Below are 18,591 nucleotides of genomic sequence, written 5' to 3' on the forward strand. Positions count from 1 at the left end.
AACACATGAAAGAGGAACAATACAAAACTCTTGACTACACATTATACCACAAACTAGCAACAGCAGCATAGAGAGAACAGATATGTAATCAGCCTTCTACTACAAAGGCCCATACAGTGGTCCTCAAACTATGGCCCGCGGGCCACATATTGTATTTGTATGTTTTGTTTCTTCATTGCAAAATAAGATATATGCAGTGTGCATAAGAATTCGTTCATAAGTTTTGTTTTTACTATAGTCAGACCTCCAATGGTCTGAGGGACAGTGAACTGGCCCCCTGTTTAAAAAGTTTGAGGACCTCTGGCTCATAATAATCCCTTAGGGATCTTATACAGGAACACAGGTAAAGAATACCATGGGAAATCACTGACTACAACGGAAACATTTCATAACAATTTGTTTTAATGCCTTAATCTTACTATATTTAAAATAACCTCTCAGCTTTTCTGTCCACAGGCATTTTTGGATACAAAGGGTGGACAAACTAATTTGGCATCTCAGGGCTCACTCACACAAGATACTATACCCAGCTTGCACTATGAGAATGTCCTGATAAAACTCTTTAACATACCCTTTATCTCTAGGTTATACCTTCTTTTAGGACCTGAAGCACATGACCAGCCAGACCACTGAAGCAGCAACTGTGACCTACAGACTTATACTACAGGCCCTACTCATTCAACAGTCAAGCAAACTAGCATTCCCATGCTCTTTTCTCCTCTCTTCTCATTAATTTCTTTTTTTCTTTTTAATTTTCTCTTTTCTTCTCTCCTGACCCTTCCATATACTTTCCCCTTTCCCCCCCTGGAAATCCGACTATCCCATCACCCCTCAATTCCACCCAGATTTCCCACCTCACTAACACTCTTCACCCTCAGTTCTTATCCCATTAGGCATCAAGACTGACCTCCTACCCCAACCCAGCACCCAAGAGAAAAGACAACAAAAGGCAACCACTCCCGTTTGCTGTATATTCCTTTTTCCTCCACTTTGAACAAGGAATAAACTATTAAGATCAATACTATGTGTTTTTATTAGTGCACAAATATAAATATAAAAGGATTTAGATGTCAGAACACTTCCCTGGTCAACTTCCTGGACACACCATGTAGATTATGTTGGTTGTATTTGTTCTGTGTCTGGTATGAGGTTACTGTTCATTAGTCACCTTTTCTTCAAACACTGGCCTTCTAATGTGTGCCCTCTGGTATATTAGATATAAAATCTGGCAAAAACCTAGCCCAAACTATCTGCAAACATGGAGTTTCTCCCCTGCATGTGTCCTCCAGTGTTTGAAAAGACTTGACCTGTCACTAAAGCCACACCCAAACACTGTGCAAACATGGAACTTCCCCCCAGGTGTCTCCTCTGGTGTCTGATGAGATGTGACCTCCGACCAAAGCCTTGTCCACAATTTATGCATACGTGGGGCTTCTCCCCTGTGTGTGTTCTCTGGTGTCTGCAGAGACTTGACCTGTCACTGAAGGCACGCTCACACTCCCTGCAGACATGAGGCTTATCCCCTGTGTGTGTCCTCTGGTGTTTGATGAGACTTGATCTCAAACCAAAGCCTCGCCCACATTCCCTGCAAACATGGGGCTTCTCCCCAGTGTGTGTCCTCTGGTGTCTGATAAGATGTGACCTCCGACCAAAGCCTCGCCCACACTCCCTGCAAACATGGGGCTTCTCCCCTGTGTGTGTCCTCTGGTGTGTAATGAGTTGTGAACTCCGACCAAAGCCTTGCCCACACTCCCTGCAAACATAAGAGTTCCGCACTATGTGTGTTCTCTGGTGTCTGATGAGATATGACCTCTGAGCAAAGCCTCGTCCACACTGTTTGCAAACATGGGGCTTCTCCCCTGTATGAATATTCTGGTGGCTGATGAGACTTGACCTCTGAACAAACCCTCGATCACAAATCCTGCAAATATGGGGTTTCTGGCCCTCGTGTGTCCTCTGGTGTCTGGTGAGCTTTGATCTTTCACTGAAGCCACGCCCACAATCACTGCAAATATTGGGCTTCTCCCCTGTGTGTGTCCTCTGGTGTGTGATGAGACTTGACCTCACAATAAAACCACGCCCACACTCCTTGCAAACATAGGGTTTTTCTCCTGTGTGTGTCCTCTGGTGTGTGATGAGAGTTGACCTATGACTGAAGCCTCGACCACATTCTCTGCAAACATAAGGCTTCTCCCCGGTGTGTGTCCTCTGGTGTCTGATGAGATGTGACCTCTGCCCAAAGCCTCGACCACATTCACTGCAAACATAGGGCTTCTCCCCTGTGTGTGTTCTCTGGTGTATGTTGAGACTTGACTTCAATCTGAAGCCACGCCCACACTCTCTGCATACATGGGGCTTCTCCCCTGTGTGAGTCCTTTGGTGTTTGATGAGATCTGCCTTTACACTGAAGCCATGACCACACTCCCTACAAACATAGGGCTTCTCCCCAGTGTGTCTCCTCTGGTGTGCATTTAGGCTTGCTTTCACAGAGAAGGCTCGGCCACATTCTCTGCAAACATAGGGCTTCTCCCCTGTATGTGTCCTCTGGTGTGCTATAAGATATGACCTCTGACCAAAGCCTCGCCCACACTCTCTGCATATATGGGGCTTCTCTCCTGTGTGTGTCCTCTGGTGTCTAAAAAGAGCTGACCTCTCACCAAAGCTTCTTCCACACTTTCTGCATACATGGGGTTTCTCTCCTGTGTGTATCCTCTGGTGTACAATGAGCTTTGACCTCACACTGAAGCCTCGACCACATTTTCTGCAAACATAGGGCTTCTCCCCTGTGTGTGTCCTCTGGTGTACAATGAGCTTTGACCTCACACTGAAGCCTCGACCACATTTTCTGCAAACATGGGGCTTCTCCCCTGTGTGAGTCACATGATATGTGATGAGACTTGATCCATCACTGAAGCCTTGCCCAGGACTTACATACTTGCCTCTTAAAATTATTGGCAAGTCTATCCCTGGAACTACTCCACCTGTGTCCTTTGGATTTTCTTTCAAGCCTGTGTTAATATCTTCTTCCATTGTCATTTTACTAGAGCTATCTATCTGACCACTAAATAGTTTAGAAAAGACTACTGAAATTCTTTTATGCCTCATCCTATTACCCAAATGTATGGAGCTTTCTTTGTGCTTTTGACTTTCAAGTATGTCATTCTTTGGTGTGTCATTATATAGATCAGAATGTTGCCACCATTGGTACTGATCACATGTATAGGAATTCTCTGGTTGATGCTGCTTTCCTGCAGATGTTCCCAGGAGGATCCAAGAGGGATGACTTCGTTTCATATGACGACTGAGGAAGTTCTGACTGGAGAAGATGAAAGAGCAGAAGGGACAAGGATAGATTTCTGGCTTGAATTCTGCTGAAAGAGAAAGGTTTTGGTCAGAGTAGATGTTGACATAGTTGTCTGAACCATAGCTCTATCTTACGCTAAAATCTATTCTCCTAGCTTTCCTTATTTTGTTGATAAAGCAAGATGATCCTAAAGAGTCTGGTGGATTTTCTGCTTGGTTGGATTGTGTGGCCACACCTGGAGCTGCCCAGACCTTACTCCTGTTTCTGCTCTGGGATCACTCCTGGCAGGCTAGGACAATTGTATGGAACGCTGTACTATACCTCTGCCCCTAAATTGTGTATTGTCTTTCCATTTGCATTCACCAAATCTTGAAAAATTCAGAAAGTGGGAACCCAGAAACTTTGGTTGTGCAAAATCTCGAAGTACTCAGGAATTACTCAATTTTCACTGAACACGTATTCTGGCTGAGCGGGAAGACCATATAGGATGCTAAGGATTGAACCTAGGTTGGTGTATGAAAGGTATGAAATACCCAACCACTGTGAAATCACTTTGCCCTCTAACCTGGAACTTTTAGACTTAACATGTTTAGTGACCTTTTGATACACAGCACCCTGAAGTCCTATTACTCTGTGATGTGCTTTCTAAAGATATTTTAATCTCCTGAGATGTAGTGACACTTGATTTCATGAGCACAAATCATTCTTGGGGACTTCCTATAAGGCAAAACTATTAACGTCATTAGGAAGCTCCTAGCATGGAGTTGTCCCAATGGAGGCATAATAGTGTATGATAGAGATTGAGTGAATAAATTTAATTTTAAATTTTGCCATCTAAAGTCACTTTTTTTTTTTTTTTTTTTTTTTTTGGTTTTTGGGCCACACCCGGTAACGCTCAGGGGTTACTCCTGGCTATGCGCTCAGAAGTCGCTCCTGGCTTGGGGGACCATATGGGACGCCAGGGGATCGAACCGCGGTCCGTCTCCTAGGATAGCGCAGGTAAGGCAGGCACCTTACCTCCAGCGCCACCACCCGGCCCCCCTAAAGTCACTTTTATGGACTAGAGAATAGCACAAGGACTATGCTGTATGCCTGGCCTGTGGACAATCCAATTTCAATCCCTGACACTGTATCTGGTCCCCCAAAGCACTGCGAGGAGTGATTCCCGTTCACAAATCCAAGATTAATCCCTGAGAAGTAGTGGGTTTAGCCCAACCACTTTCCAAAAAACCCAAAAAGTCGTATTTATGAGCAGAATCATAATTCAAGTGGCAAGGTCCTCATTTTAGTCCCTGAGCACTGTGTGGCCCTATGAGCAGAGCTGAATGTTACCTAGTAACACCGACCACAATAGAAAGTGAGTACAAACGCCAAGTCTATACGCAGCTTAAAGCCCTAGTGCTGGATGATACCCCAGCATCACTAGGAGCCAGTCACAAGCACTGCATCTTGAATAGCTCTGAGAAAACAACCAATGTGAAATGGATGCAGGAAGAAAGCACCTTTCGCGACTGGTAAGAACGCTGTCTAGTCAAGTCCTTCAGAAAAACATTATGGATATGGCTCAAGAAAGTGGAAATTGAGCCCTATAGTATCCAGTAGGTACCACTCCTGAGGATAGACCCTAGAAACACAAAAACATGATACAAAAATGTCCTCCAGACTACTATGTTCACCGCAGCACTATTTACATTACCCAGAATCAGGAAACAACCCAGGCGCCAAACAACATATTAGTGGCTAAAGAAACTACTAAAGTACACTAAACTAAAGGTGTACAACTAAAGTACACCTACACAATGGAATATATGCAGCTATTAGAAAAATGAAGTCATAAAATTGGCTTCTTCAGGGATACATTGAGATTACATGGATGTACATGAAGATGTACAGGAGATGAAGAGGGACAGCCATGAAATAGTCAAACACATCTGTGGGATATAAAAAAAATAAAAGACGGTATGGTATCAATATCCAGAGACAACAGACAGAGAGCAGCCAGGACAAGCCCCTGATATGAATCTTGCCACAAAGTGCAGTGAGCAAAGAGCAATAACTGCACTGACTTCTAGCATGACAATAATCATGAGAGAGAAACAGAATGCCAGTCTTAGACGAAAGCAGGATACTGCTGGAAGGGACATTGGGGACACTGGTGCCAGGAAAATTGCACTGATGAAGGGCAGTGTACAATTTCTGACTAAAACTCAACTATGAACGTTTTTGTTAAATATGGTGCTTAAATAAAAATTTATTTTAAAATACGAGTTGGATGAATCCTGGTTCAAGCAGCAACATAGGTGGAGAAAATACATGTTGGTTTTAGTACTAAATAATCTGATATGAAAAGGCAAGATAGGTTGGGAGCACAATAGAGGAGCTTGGCAAAATCTGTATTAGATCTGTGCTGGTCTGGTACATAGTTTTAATACAGACAAAAATACATTCTTGGGCCAGAAGAAAGCAAAGCAGGGGGATGTTTGCCTCGAGGCTGACCCGAGTTCAATTCCCATCACCTCATAATGTCCTCCAAGCCCACCAGGAGTAATTCCCGAAGCACAGGGCCCGGATTAACACCAACTATTATCACTGAGGGCAACTCAAAATAAAAGAGAAGAAAATCACTTCCTTGAGAATATCAACAAACCCATAATGATGTAAGGGCATGGGACAGAGCAATGGAAAAAAGGCAGGGGCGGCCTGAGAAGAGCACCCATAAAGAAGCTGTGCAACCAACGACATTGAGAGCACAAACAGGGAGTGAAGGAATCTCAGTGTCTGTTCTAAACACCCACAGACACAGAACCAGAAAGAGCAGAGGAAAAACTGCAGATTATTCTGGGACTCGGCTTCAAGGGAATTGAAAGGGAGCAAGAGAGGTCATGCACCAACGATTTGGGAGTCCCAAGGCACAAGCCCAAGGCCCCATCACACAGGCCCATGACAATCCACACCTAAACCACATCCTGAGCCCAGGAGGGACTTCCCACACTCACCAGAAAATGGGCTTTGGGGCAGCTTCCCCAGGGCTCCTCCTTCCAACCAGGAGATCAGCGCAGGCTTCACCTCAAAATACCCTGCTGCAAAAAGAAAATCTTGGGTTAGAGGCAATGACAGGAACAGCACTCCATGCATGAGTCTGGATCTCTAATGAAAACGGCCAAATTGTAGAACAAATGAAGACCAGAATTGCTGCTTTCCATATGCATGTTGGCTATTGCAGAGATGAGAATAGGCTACAATAAGAGTCTGATTGATGGGGCGGATAATACAGCTGAGGTATGGGGGTCAGTACAATAGGTCAGTACTGGCCTTGTACATGACCAAATTTCATTTGACCTCAGCATCTCCAGTACTTCCCTGAGGGAGTGAGCAGTAAGTGAAAAGCCAAGAATAAAACCAAGTACCACCAAAGTCCGAAGGTGTCTTACAATGAGGAAGCTGGAGGCTGTTCGTCCTAATCCGCCTACCAATCTGTGCCATTTCAGGATTTCTGGTCTGTGTCTGAGTGGAGACAGGGACCGTCTGGTCCCTCCCATCCTCTCATCAACACTCCTTTTCCCAACCTACAAGGATGCTAGTGAATTTAAGGATGTAAGGACATTTCAATTTATATCATACATTTCCATAGGCAAATATATTGGACCTAGCACTTCTTTTTTCTGGCAAATTTTCAAATTCACCAAAACACCTGAGCCTTACAGATGAGAATCTAAAATCAACACTTAATGTTTCAGCAACAGAAATTAAGGAGGGCCCAGAGAGATAGCACAGCGGCGTTTGCCTTGCAAGCAGCCGATCCAGGACCACAGGTGGTTGGTTTGAATCCCAGTGTCCCATATGGTCCCCCGTGCCTGCCAGGAGCTATTTCTGAGCAGACAGCCAGGAGTAACCCCTGAGACTGCCGGGTGTGACCCAAAAAAAAAAAAAAAAAAAAGAAAGAAAGAAATTAAGGAGTCACTAGCTGGTGAACATAAGATATCTATAGATGAACAATTCAACTAATTTAAAGAACTCTTTCAGAAGTTTCATACAAATGGAACTGAAGAAAATAAAAAACATGTTAGCAAGCCACAGTACCAGATATGCACATCTGGAGAACTGTACAAAGTTGAACACAAGATTCAAGCCAGCATTAATAAAGAAGTCAAAAAAGAAAGGACAGAAAAATTACTGGAATAAAATGTAAGGTACCTACTGAACAAAGGCAAAAGAAATAATCTCTGAATGATAGGAATACCAGTGGGAGGAAAAAGTGAAAGAACAAAAAACAGTGAGGGAGATAACAACAGAGAAATTTCAACTCTCAGAAAAGAGGGTGATATACAAGTCAGAGGCAAATAAAGTGCCAACAAAATGGACCTCACAGAAAATCAGAAAGGCCTATAGTGATCCAAATGGCAAATAGAAAACAAGAGAGAGACTGACTCTGTAAAGCAGTAAAGGAGGAAGAACCTTAAGTATAAAGAATAGAACATGAAAATCAAACCAGATCTCTCATTTAAAACCCATTTGAGCTAACCCATGAATCAGTTTGCAATATTTTTATCATACTCAGATAACCTTGCAAAAAGAGTGGAATGACATATTCAAAGTATTAAATGAAAGAAACTTTCAACCTGGAGTCCACTACTGAGCACTCTCATTTACGTGGGAGGGAGGGTTAGGAACATTCTCAGACAAAACAGAAATTGCAATATTCATGCTAACAACAGACTCTAAATGAACAACTCAAAGAACAATTACATAAACCAAATACCCAATTGTAACAACAATAAGAACCCTACACAAAATAATGACATAGGAGCCTTTCTGTCAATAGTTTCCTTAACTGTCAATAAACTAGCAAAAGGCAGTGTAGCATCGCAGATCATGAAAAAAAAACAGCTACGTTGCAACCTGCAGGAGACACACTTCAAAGTTCAGATAGACAAAGATTTAGAATACAAGGATAAAAAAATAATTATACAACCAACTGAAAAACAAAGCTGGGACAGCCATGCTTACATCAGACAAAAATACACTTAACCTTAATAAAGTACTTAGAGACATAGATGGACACTACTTATCGACCAGGGGAAGAATAGACCAAGAAGTACTAACCCTGATCAACATTATACACCAAAGATAGAGCCAGCAAAATATGGAAGGCTTTTCCTTACGATCCTAGAGAAACAATGGAAGAAAACGTGATAGTGGTGGGAGATTTCAATGCCATGATCTCCGCTAGATAGATTCACTGGTTGGAACACTAACGAAGACATAAGAGCCCCAAATGAGAAACTAGAAGTAGGACTGATGAATATATACAGATCCTATCCTCCTCAAAAAAAATATGAAAATACATTCTTCTCAAGTGCATATGGAACCTTCTCTAGGAGAGACATTTCAGGACACAAGTCTAACAAATATAAACTCACAGATAGAAAAATTACACCGAGCACCATATCAGACCCCAATGTCACAAAGATCAAGATTGATTGTAAATAGATGTGGAGAAAAATCTAACATCTGAAGAAAGAAAAACATGATTCTCAAGCCTGCCAGGAGTTACCAGGAGTTAACAGGAATCTGCCAGAGTTATCCCTGAGCACCTGTCTGTGTGGCCCAAAAACCAAAAAAAGTGTGCAAAATTTTAAGATGACACCCAACAATTAACCATAAACAAAGGTATTCCCCCATCTTCCTCTTTCCCATAAATCTGTTTTGATATGTAGATCCCACCTGAATTACTCTCCACCTACCCCATACTTGTGTAGTGGGAAATGGCTTAATCAAAGAAAGAAGAGTTCTGGATTTTGGCTCTGGCAGATACCAGAGGGAGATCAATGTGCAGCCACTGACTCCATTACTCTCTCCTGACTAGTTTGAGTTTTCATTTCTTCACCACTACCCTGCTTCTTCAGACCTGTCTGCATGGGAGGGGAGTATGTAGAAATATAGTGCAAGGTTGATTTCATAACACTAAAGATTTTATTTTAACTGGACTCCAAACAGACACCTACGACCCAGGGACCCGAGACCACCACAAAGATGGTGCCCTGACTATAGTGGATAATCACTATGACAGCCTCCTTGAATTGGACTGACTGCACAGAGCTCATCACCGGAACATAGGTGGACTCACCCCTGTTTAGAATGTGTTAGAGACCCTTTCAGGCAGAAGCAGGCAGTGAAGGGGAGAGAGCTGATGACTCTGAGCAGCATCCCTGAGACTGAGACACTACCATCTTTCTTCTACCAAAGGTGTTTCGTGTAAGGACCTCGGCCCACCCAACATATTGAGTCGCTGATGGTATAGAAGCCAAAGAGAAAGCTCCATTTGTGGGAGACATTAATAATAGCAGGGAGATGAGCAAATCCACCATACAGATTCCAGCTCAGGAACATATGCCCTTTCCATCCCAGATGACCTCCGCAGCCTACTACAGAAGGAAAAGATGGAGGATCCAAGTCCAGCAGAAGACCATATTGAGGTGAAACTGCATTCAGAACCTCTGCAACTATCTTATAGGTTCATCTACTGATCCTATCTTCATCGGTCATTATATTGCATATTAAAAGGTGTGTTCTAGCTGTATAGATTCTAATAGCTTCTGTTGTGTTCTATTCCCCTCGAAAAGAGAAAAATTGCATTCAACTTAGCGGTTTAATATTAGTTTGCATAGTTCCAAAGAAATGTGAAATGTTAGATTATTTTTATATTTTATTTAAACACTTTGATTACATACATGATTGTGTTTGGGTTTCAGTCATGTAAAGACCACCACCCATCACCAGTGCAACGTTCCCATCACCAATGTCCCAAATCTCCCTCCTCCCCACCCGACCCCGCCTGTACTCTAAACAGGCTTTCCATTTCCCTCATACATTCTCATTATTAGGACAGTTCAAAATGTAGTTATTTCTCTAACTAAATCATCACTCTTTGTGGTGAGCTTCCTGAGGTGAGCTGGAACTTCCAGCTCTTTTCTCTTTTGTGTCTGAAAATTATTATTGCAAGAATGTCTTTCATTTTTCTTAAAACCCATAGATGAGTGAGACCATTCTGCGTTTTTCTCTCTCTCTCTCTGACTTATTTCACTCAGCATAATAGATTCCGTGTACATCCATGTAAAAATGTTAGATTTTTAAAAGTTCTCAGCTAGGGTTGGAGCGGTGGGCCAGCAGTAATGTGTTTGCTTTGCACACATCTGACATAGAATGAAAACGGTTCAATCACCGAGAGTCCCATATGGTCCCCCAAGTCATGAGTGATTTCTAAGCACATACCCAGGAGTAACTCTGATCTCCACTGGGTGTGGCCCAAAAACAAAGAAAAAAAAAAGAGTAGAAGCTGGACTGATATTACAGAAGTTAGGCCATTAACATGAGAAGAATTAACAATGATTCGGTATCATGAACCATACAGCTCCCACCAAGCCCTACCAGAAGGGATTTCTGGGTGCATATCTGGGCATGAGCCAACTGGACTGCCTGTGTAGTCCAAATACAAAAAGAAATAGAAAGTCAAATTGTTCATGGCCTGAGAGAGGATGCAATATATTGGGTAGCATGCTCTGCAAGAAGGAACATCAGATTTGACAATAGATGTTTGAAGAACTCAAAGAAAGCATAGATCGATCTGAACAGAACACAAAGACAGAAATCAGAAAACTCCAAACTGAAATAACAGATCTGAAAAACACAGTAGATCAACTGAAAACCTCAATGATTGGCTTCGCCAGCAGGGTATCAGCAGCTGAGGAGAGAATCGGAGTACTGGAAGATGTGATGCAGAAAAACTCAACACAACAGAAGAAATTGGAAAAGAACCTTAAGAAAAACACTCACGGGCCGGAGAGATAGCATGGAGGTAAGGCGTTTGCCTTTCATGCAGGAGGTCATCGGTTCAAATCCTGGCGTCCCATATGATCCCCCATGCCTGCCAGGAGCAATTTCTGAGCCTGGATCCAGGAATAACCCCTGAGCACTGCCGGGTGTGACCCAAAAACCACAAAAAAAAAAAAAAAAAGAAAGAAAAAGAAAAAGAAAAAGAAAAAAGAAAAGAAAAACACTCACTCATCAATGGGTTTTAAGAAAAATAAAAGTCATTTTTGCAACAATCCTCAGAGACAATGAGAGGAGGGCTGGAACTTCCAGCTCACTTCATGAAGCTCACCACAAAGAGTGGTGAGTGCAGCTATAGAAATAACTACACAGAGAACTACCATAATCATGTGAATGAATGAGGGAACTGGAAAGCCTGTCTGGAGTACAGGTGGGGGTGGGGTGGGATGAAGGGAGATTTGGGACATTGGTGGTGGGAATGTTGCACTGGTGAAGGGGGTGTTCTTTACATGACTGAAGCCTAATCACAATCATTTATGTAATCAAGATGTTTAAATATAGAAAAAAAATCTGTGCAATAAATAAATAAATAAATAATAAATGGGAAAAAAAAGAAAATCACATGGTTCATGAAATCACATCACTTTTGGCCAAATCACTGTGGGTCTGTACTCGGGGGACACTGTCAGTCTTAGGGGACCATATGCAGAGCAGGGGATCAAATCCAGTTTGGCCTAGATATGGCAAACCGTGAAACAACGTACAGTGCTAGTCACTAAAAAGATATTTACAAATATAAAGTTGGATTCATCTGAGAAATAAAGTCAGAGGCTGGGGGTCAGAACAGTAGGGAAGCGGGGCCAGAGACAGCACAGACGAAGGGTGTTTGCCTGTCCTGAGACAGAACCAGGTTCAATTGCCAGCATCCCATATGGTTCCCTGAGCCTTCCAGAAGAGATTTCTGAGAGCAGAGCCAGGAGTAACCCCCTGGGGGCTGCTGGGTGTTACCCAGCACACACCTTAATTAATAACACCTTTGAAAACAAAAAAGAATAGACCTTGGGCTCAGCAGAATCTTGTCCCCTGTTGAGCCCGTATCCCTGCAGTTCCAGGCACCTCCTTGTCACCCCAGGTTGTTGCCCTAGCAGTGGCCCAGGGCCCTGGCAACTCTCACCTACTGCCTGCAGGTGCTCATACGTCTCCAGCATCACATCCCTGTAGAGCTTCCTCTGAGAGACGTCCAGGCACGGCCACTCCTCTGGAGAGAAGCTCACGGCCACGTCAGGGAAGGTCACCAAGTCCTAAGCACACAAAGGAGGGGTCAGGGCCAAGGCAAACCCAGGTTCCTGAGGGGTGGGGGGAGATAGGATCCCTTAGGGTCCTAGAGGAACTCAGAGTCTCTCCAATCTGTCCTCGCAAACACCCAGCCTCCACGTCCTCTCTCCATGGGCACCCACAGGGGAAGGTTCCCAGATATCTTGCTAGAAAGCCTTAACAGCCAACATAATAAGCCAACAGTATTCAAGAAGGTGCTTGGAGGTGCTGCTTTGCACACACATCACCCAGGCAGGGCCAATCTGTGCATTAAATTCACTGAGCACTGGTGGATGAAAGCAAGACCTCAAAGTCAAAGAAGCTGAAACAGCAACTCTGGATGTGGCCCAAAATGCTAAACACAAACTAGCCCTTCCTGCAGCCAGAGTCCATCTTTGTCCAGGATACAAGTAGCGAGAAGGTAAATTCAGGGTCCAGTGAGTAAAACTAATCTTTCCTTGGGGATATAAGTACTCAGTGCCAGGACCAACATGGCCGAATAAGGGATCGATCCCAGGCACAGGCTAGTGTCCCTGTGTCGCTTGGAGCGAATCCTCTGCATAGTCAAGGACAAGCCTGAGCACCACCGATGTGGCACAAATTCAAGGACAAAACAGAAAAGCAGACACAGCACAGCACAAAGCACCTGAAAGTAAAATCACACAAAGCCCCTAGGAAAATACACATGCAGGAAAGGTCCTTGCTGTGTTCTTTACCAGGAGCCCAGAGATAGGGACCCAGGCTTCAGCCTGGCATCGAAGAGTAGCAGAAAAATACTAAAGAGCCCTCTGCTGGACCAGACCATCTAGAGTCTAGACAATTTGGTGGGTGACTGCCTCAAATGGGGCTATCCCAGGCAGAATCCTGATACCTCAGAGGGTCCCCCAGCACAGCAGGTATGATTCCAGAGTGCAGAGCCAGAAGAATTTCCATAAGTTAGAAATATATACTGGGATCAAGATCTCCTTCACCAACGTCCAGGTTTACATTACCAGGAGCTCAATCCTGGAATCTGGCATCTAATATAGTCTCTGACTGGCAGGGCAGACGTGACCCAAGAACACTGAGGTCGGAGGAAGGTCTGAGCAAGGCCTTCAGTAGCCCCCAAGATACACACAGACAGCAAAGAGGAACAACAGTGGCCTCAAACTGCATAGCCAGGGCCCCTCAAGGAATGCCACAGCGTCGCCCACCCCCAGATTCCTTCCTCAAACCCCTCTGAGCTCCCCGGTCCTGGGAGCCTGCCCTCCTTCCCTTCCCTGTCCTTCCCAGGGCCCCCAGTGTCCTTACCTGGGGACAGGACGTCAGCTGGTGAGACCCCATCTTCTGCAGCCTGGATGCTTCCCCAAGAGCAGCCGCGAGGCCCACGGCCCGGGTCCTGGGGAAAGGCACAGCCGAGAGGAACCCAGGTGAGCCCAGCCCTGCCCTGCCCGGGGCTTCGTGCTGGGCCTTGCTGGGCCCTAACCCTGATCTGCACACGTGCGCCCCTCCGCGAGGGGACGCGTGCAGAGCGTGCCGAGCGTGCCAGCGCCCAGCGGGGCCGGTGTGTTTCCTTTCCCGAACAGGCACAGCGCCCACCCAGGCCCGCGGAGGGCGAGCGAGAGCCCGGGCCAGGGACGCCGCGCTCACCGGCCGGCCCCGCGCGTGCGCGCTCCGGGGCGCTCCGAGGGGGCCCTCGACGGACGGACGGCGGGACGGAACGACGGGGAGAAAATCGTCCCTCGCCCCGCCCCAGCCGCCCGGGCCCGGAGGGACCCAAGCGGGCAGAAGAGGCGGAAAGGCGCCTCCTCCCCAGCGGCGGCCGGGCCCCGCAGAAGGAAAATGGCGCTGCCCGTGACGTCAAACGACTTCCGGCGGCGTCTTAAAGGGCCAGCGCCGTGCAGGCGCCGTCCGCATCCTGGCCGGGAAAGGCCGGAAAGTCCGTCTGTCAGTCCATCCCCTGCAGAAACGGAACAGACGAACACTACCACGTGGGGCTTGGGTAGAGCTCAGTGTGCAGCCCAATTCACCCGTGCGAAAGCCAGGTTCATGCCCCCACAGAACTGAAACGAAGTGCACTTACTTGCCATTGAAAACACCTCAAGAGGGGCTGGAGAGAGAGCGTGGAGGCAAGATGTTTGCCTTGCATGCAGAAGGTCGGTGGTTCGAATCCCGCCATCCCATAGTGTCCCCCGAGTCTGCCAGGAGCGCTGCCAGGTGTGACCCAAAAAACAAAAAAGATGTTCTTTTTCTAATTTGGGGGTATTATTTGGGTACCACACCTGGTGGTGCTCAGGGCTTACTTCTGAATCTACATATTTGAATCACTCCTGGTGCAGAAATTGCTCCTGGCAGGCTCAGGGGACCCTATGGGATGCGGGGATTCGAACCACCGTCCTTCTGCATGAAAGGCAAACGCCCTACCTCCATGCTATCTCTCCGGCCCCTGAATCTTGACTAAGGAGACTGCCTTTCATTTTGGGTCACACTCTGCAGGACTCAGGTCAAACTGTGTCTCAATGCTTAGCTGTGGCTTCTGGCAGGGCTTTGAGGATCTTAAGTGGTGCTGAGATATTGAACTCAGGTCAACTGAATCAAAGAAAGCAAGAAACCTCCATCTTCTGCTCTGTTTGTTTGAAACTGTACTGAAACATTCAGAACCATGTTTTTTTGCTGCGGATAGTCTGCCTCTTGGTCCTTAAAATTGCAGCGCCCTCCACCAGCCAGAGCAGTCTGTCCTGCCTACTCAGACACAGGTTCTCTGCTTTCTCCTTTGAGCGCTATACCTAGATTAGTGCTATCTTTAGTCTGCTCTCTTTAGACTGATTGAGGCCAAGGTGCAGAATGCAGGCAGCACTAGAAGTGGGATAGGTTGAGCTTGTAGAGGTGACATCAAATTACACTCCCTTTGAACTTTCACTGGGTACATGTACATTTCAAGAAGTGGGGTGCAGTCTGGTCATGCATGCCAAGTAAAGATGGGAGCTAAGAGTCATCATGAGAATGGAAGACAAGTTGAGGAGAGGAAGTCTTAGGGGCCCAGATGAGAGGTGTTTTGCTCAATGAGTCCTCTTGGCGTCTGCTTTCCTGGAAGATTCGTTTCTGGGTGTTCTCTCCACCATCCTCATTGTCTCAGCTTCCTCTGTGTCACTACCTTTTTGTTTTCTTTGTTTATTGTTTCGGGGCCACATCCAGCAATGCTCAGGGGTTAGTCTGGTTCTGCATTCAGGAATTATTCCTGGCAGTGCTTGGGGCTTCGTAAGAAATACTGGGAACTCAAGGTGTGTATCCAACCCAGTTCAGCAGTATGCAAGGAAAGCCCTATAGTACTGTTCTAGCCCTGAGTTGGCACCTTTGCTTCTGACTCACATCCTCCTGTCTTTTCATGTCAATAGTTGTGAGGGGACCCTCAGGGCCTCAGTTTAGCAAGGGCGGTGAAGACAGCTGCATAGAACCAAGGAGCCCAGTTGCCCAGCCTACAAAGGTGGTTTCTCCTCTTGGGGGACCCTCTGTTCACTCTTCTCTGATCATATTTGTCTGTATCAGCTGAGCCTGGAGGCGCTCATTTTGCACCTGGATGTCTTGTAGAAGTTTCTATAAAAAGGAAAAGAAGTGACGATGCAGAAAGGAAGATTGGAAAAGATGCCTGGCTTCCCAGAGCACACAGACTCTCTCTCTCAGAAGAGACTTTCTCCACATCTACCATGTTCTGAGTTTGATCCTGCTGCAGCTGTTCCAGAACCCTACTTCAGCAGCATCTACTGGGATAGCTACTTCCATCTTAGGGACTTGTTGCAGGTAGGTGAACAGAATTCTAGAAATCTCCTATGTTTTTCTATGTTTGGCCAAGATACTGGTTCCTTTTTTTTTTCCTCCAGAAACTGCCTTTTTCTGCATATTCATACAGCAATGCTGCCAGGAAGTAGGAAAGGTCGCTGGGCACAGAAATAGGAGGCTTTTTCTACTCAGTCTATTCCCGGAGCCTGTTGAGAAGTAGGGGTGACTGTTTTCTATCATGACACATTTCTGGATTGCTGTGGGGTAATTTGTCCCAAAGAGGTCTGATGTGTAGTATTCATTGACAATTCTGCCAGCTTGGGGTACTACTGTCCCCCTGTTCAACTCTTCCCCAACGATGGAAGGGTGTGGAGGACTGATTGTGTGGCTCCTGTGCACAGGAGAGAATGAGGCTCAGTGTTGTTGTTTGGACCCTCAAGCTAATCCTGGGGCTATTCACTTGTTTCTGCTGTTTATTTTTTCAGTAGAGTTCAAGAGGAGGGGAGAGAAGTGCTGAGGAAAAAGGGGGAAGGTAAACAATGGTGAAGTGAAATGTGAGAACATGGGCAGCAGAAGGAAGAAAGAACAGGGCTGGGGAAGATTTTGAGATGGTATATTCCATGGATGTAAAGAAACAAGAGGATAAAACATGAAAATGGAGCCGAACCCAGTTATGACTAATAGTTCAGTGACAGGTGATGTTCCCGGGGGCTTTATCATCCTACCTCAGAGACTGCTTAGAGGTCTGATTCAGATTCAACTTCACATCCTCTAGGCTCAGCTCTGCCTTGTCTCAGGTTTTGATTTCCTTCTGTGGGTAAGAGTCTGGAAAGGATGAGCCTTTGGGGTGTCCTTGGGAAAGACAAGCCCTTCACAGGACACTGAAAGTTCAGTTAATTCCACTATTCTCACTCACAAAGTCCCCCAAGAAACACCTGCTCACTTGCACTCGTTTTATGGTTGGCCTGTGGCAAGGCCAGCTCTTTTCTCTGGGGTCAGTCTGACTCCTATTCTCAGGGTCTCTCTACTCTGCTCCAAACTGAGCTGGGAAACTGTACAGAACTGATCTGGACACAAGTTCTTTTTCTCCTTAGACTGCTTCCACTGGCCTTCCTTCTTCATTTCTGCCTTTGCTAATTCCTGTGGACATACCGCAGCTACCTCCCTCCTAATCTCACTGAGTTTCTCCCTCCATCCTTTTTTCTTAGAGTGAGAGCAGAGATGGCTGAAAAGCAACCCCATGCCTCCAAAGTGAGACAAAATTTAAAGTAGCTCAGAAGGAACATTCAGAGCCTGGGAATGTCCAGATGGCTTCTCCCCCACCACAGTCTACCTTTCTTGGCAAGGCATGAACTTTGGAGGGTCATGGCCCAGGAGGATGTTGAAGAACCAAGCGAGGCTCCTTAAACTCCTCAATCCTTACTTCAGTGGTCTCCCTTATTAGAATCAGAATCTGTTGCCAGTGACAGTTTTGCTTCAACAGAAGGTTCGGTCTGAAAGTCCTGAACTGGTTCTGTGTCTAGAGAGACAAAGAAGAAGGTACTAGGAACCTACTTTCCTGAGGTCCCCATTAAGGTATTGTGCAAGGAAAACTCTTGCAATGTCTTCTAACTCTGTCTCAAAGTTCAGAGCTGCTATCACTCGACCTTTCCTCCTGAGACACTTGGCAGTTGGTGAGACTGTTAACCAATAGTGTGAACTCTTTTGGGCCCTGCCTCAGGCTTCACCTGGGGGGGGTGCAGGTCATATCTTGTGTTGCAAGTCAGCCCCTGAAGAGGTTGACTGATGGAGGGATGGAGGATGATGTCTTTCCCCTTCAGCTCAGATCACACGTCTGCCACCCAGTCTAGCCGACGATTCTGAGGTGAAACGGTGGGTAAACAGCTCGCAGACAGTCAGGCTTGTGGAAATATTAGTTTTATTCGGTGGACAAGACTGAAGTCCAAAGACTCAGCCTCAGTTCCAGCAAAATGCCCCCGCCTTCCACAGACCCTTGTTTTTATCCTCCAGAATCAGGTACCACCCAATGGTGGGATCAGATACCACCCAATGGTGGGATCAGATACCACCCAATGGTGGGATCAGATACCACCCAATGGTGGAAGCAGACTCAGGTACTACCCTAGGGTGGGGGCAGAATGCCAGGTCACACCCTAGGGTAGGGCACAATCACCAATCAGGGTAGGGTCAGTAACATAATAATCCCCTAAAATATTTACATACACAACAATCTTGGACATGGAGAGGCCTCTGGGACAAATTCCCCACAATCCAGAAGCAAGAATCTTCTCCTGGCAGGACCCACCCTGTCCAGAGACACACACCCACATGGCCTTTGACAGATCCATATCCATTTATTTGAACAAAAGTGGAAATTGGACAGAGAA

At 45.8% G+C, this 18,591-nt stretch overlaps 1 protein-coding gene across 1 annotated transcript; it reads right to left on the reverse strand.

Moving 5' to 3' along the window:
• Positions 1 to 1,236: 1,236 nt before the first annotated feature.
• LOC125997559 (zinc finger protein 432-like) lies at positions 1,237 to 13,771 on the reverse strand. The gene is made up of 5 exons (XM_049765988.1): positions 13,739 to 13,771; positions 12,309 to 12,435; positions 6,301 to 6,384; positions 1,811 to 3,368; positions 1,237 to 1,726 (listed from the first exon to the last, which is right to left on the reverse strand). The coding sequence occupies exons 1-5, from the start codon at positions 13,769 to 13,771 to the stop codon at positions 1,237 to 1,239; spliced, it is 2,292 nt and encodes a 763-aa protein (XP_049621945.1).
• Between the last annotated feature and the right edge of the window lie 4,820 nt (positions 13,772 to 18,591).

Source organism: Suncus etruscus, chromosome 19 (genome assembly GCF_024139225.1).
Source record: "Suncus etruscus isolate mSunEtr1 chromosome 19, mSunEtr1.pri.cur, whole genome shotgun sequence".
NCBI lineage: Eukaryota > Metazoa > Chordata > Mammalia > Eulipotyphla > Soricidae > Suncus > Suncus etruscus.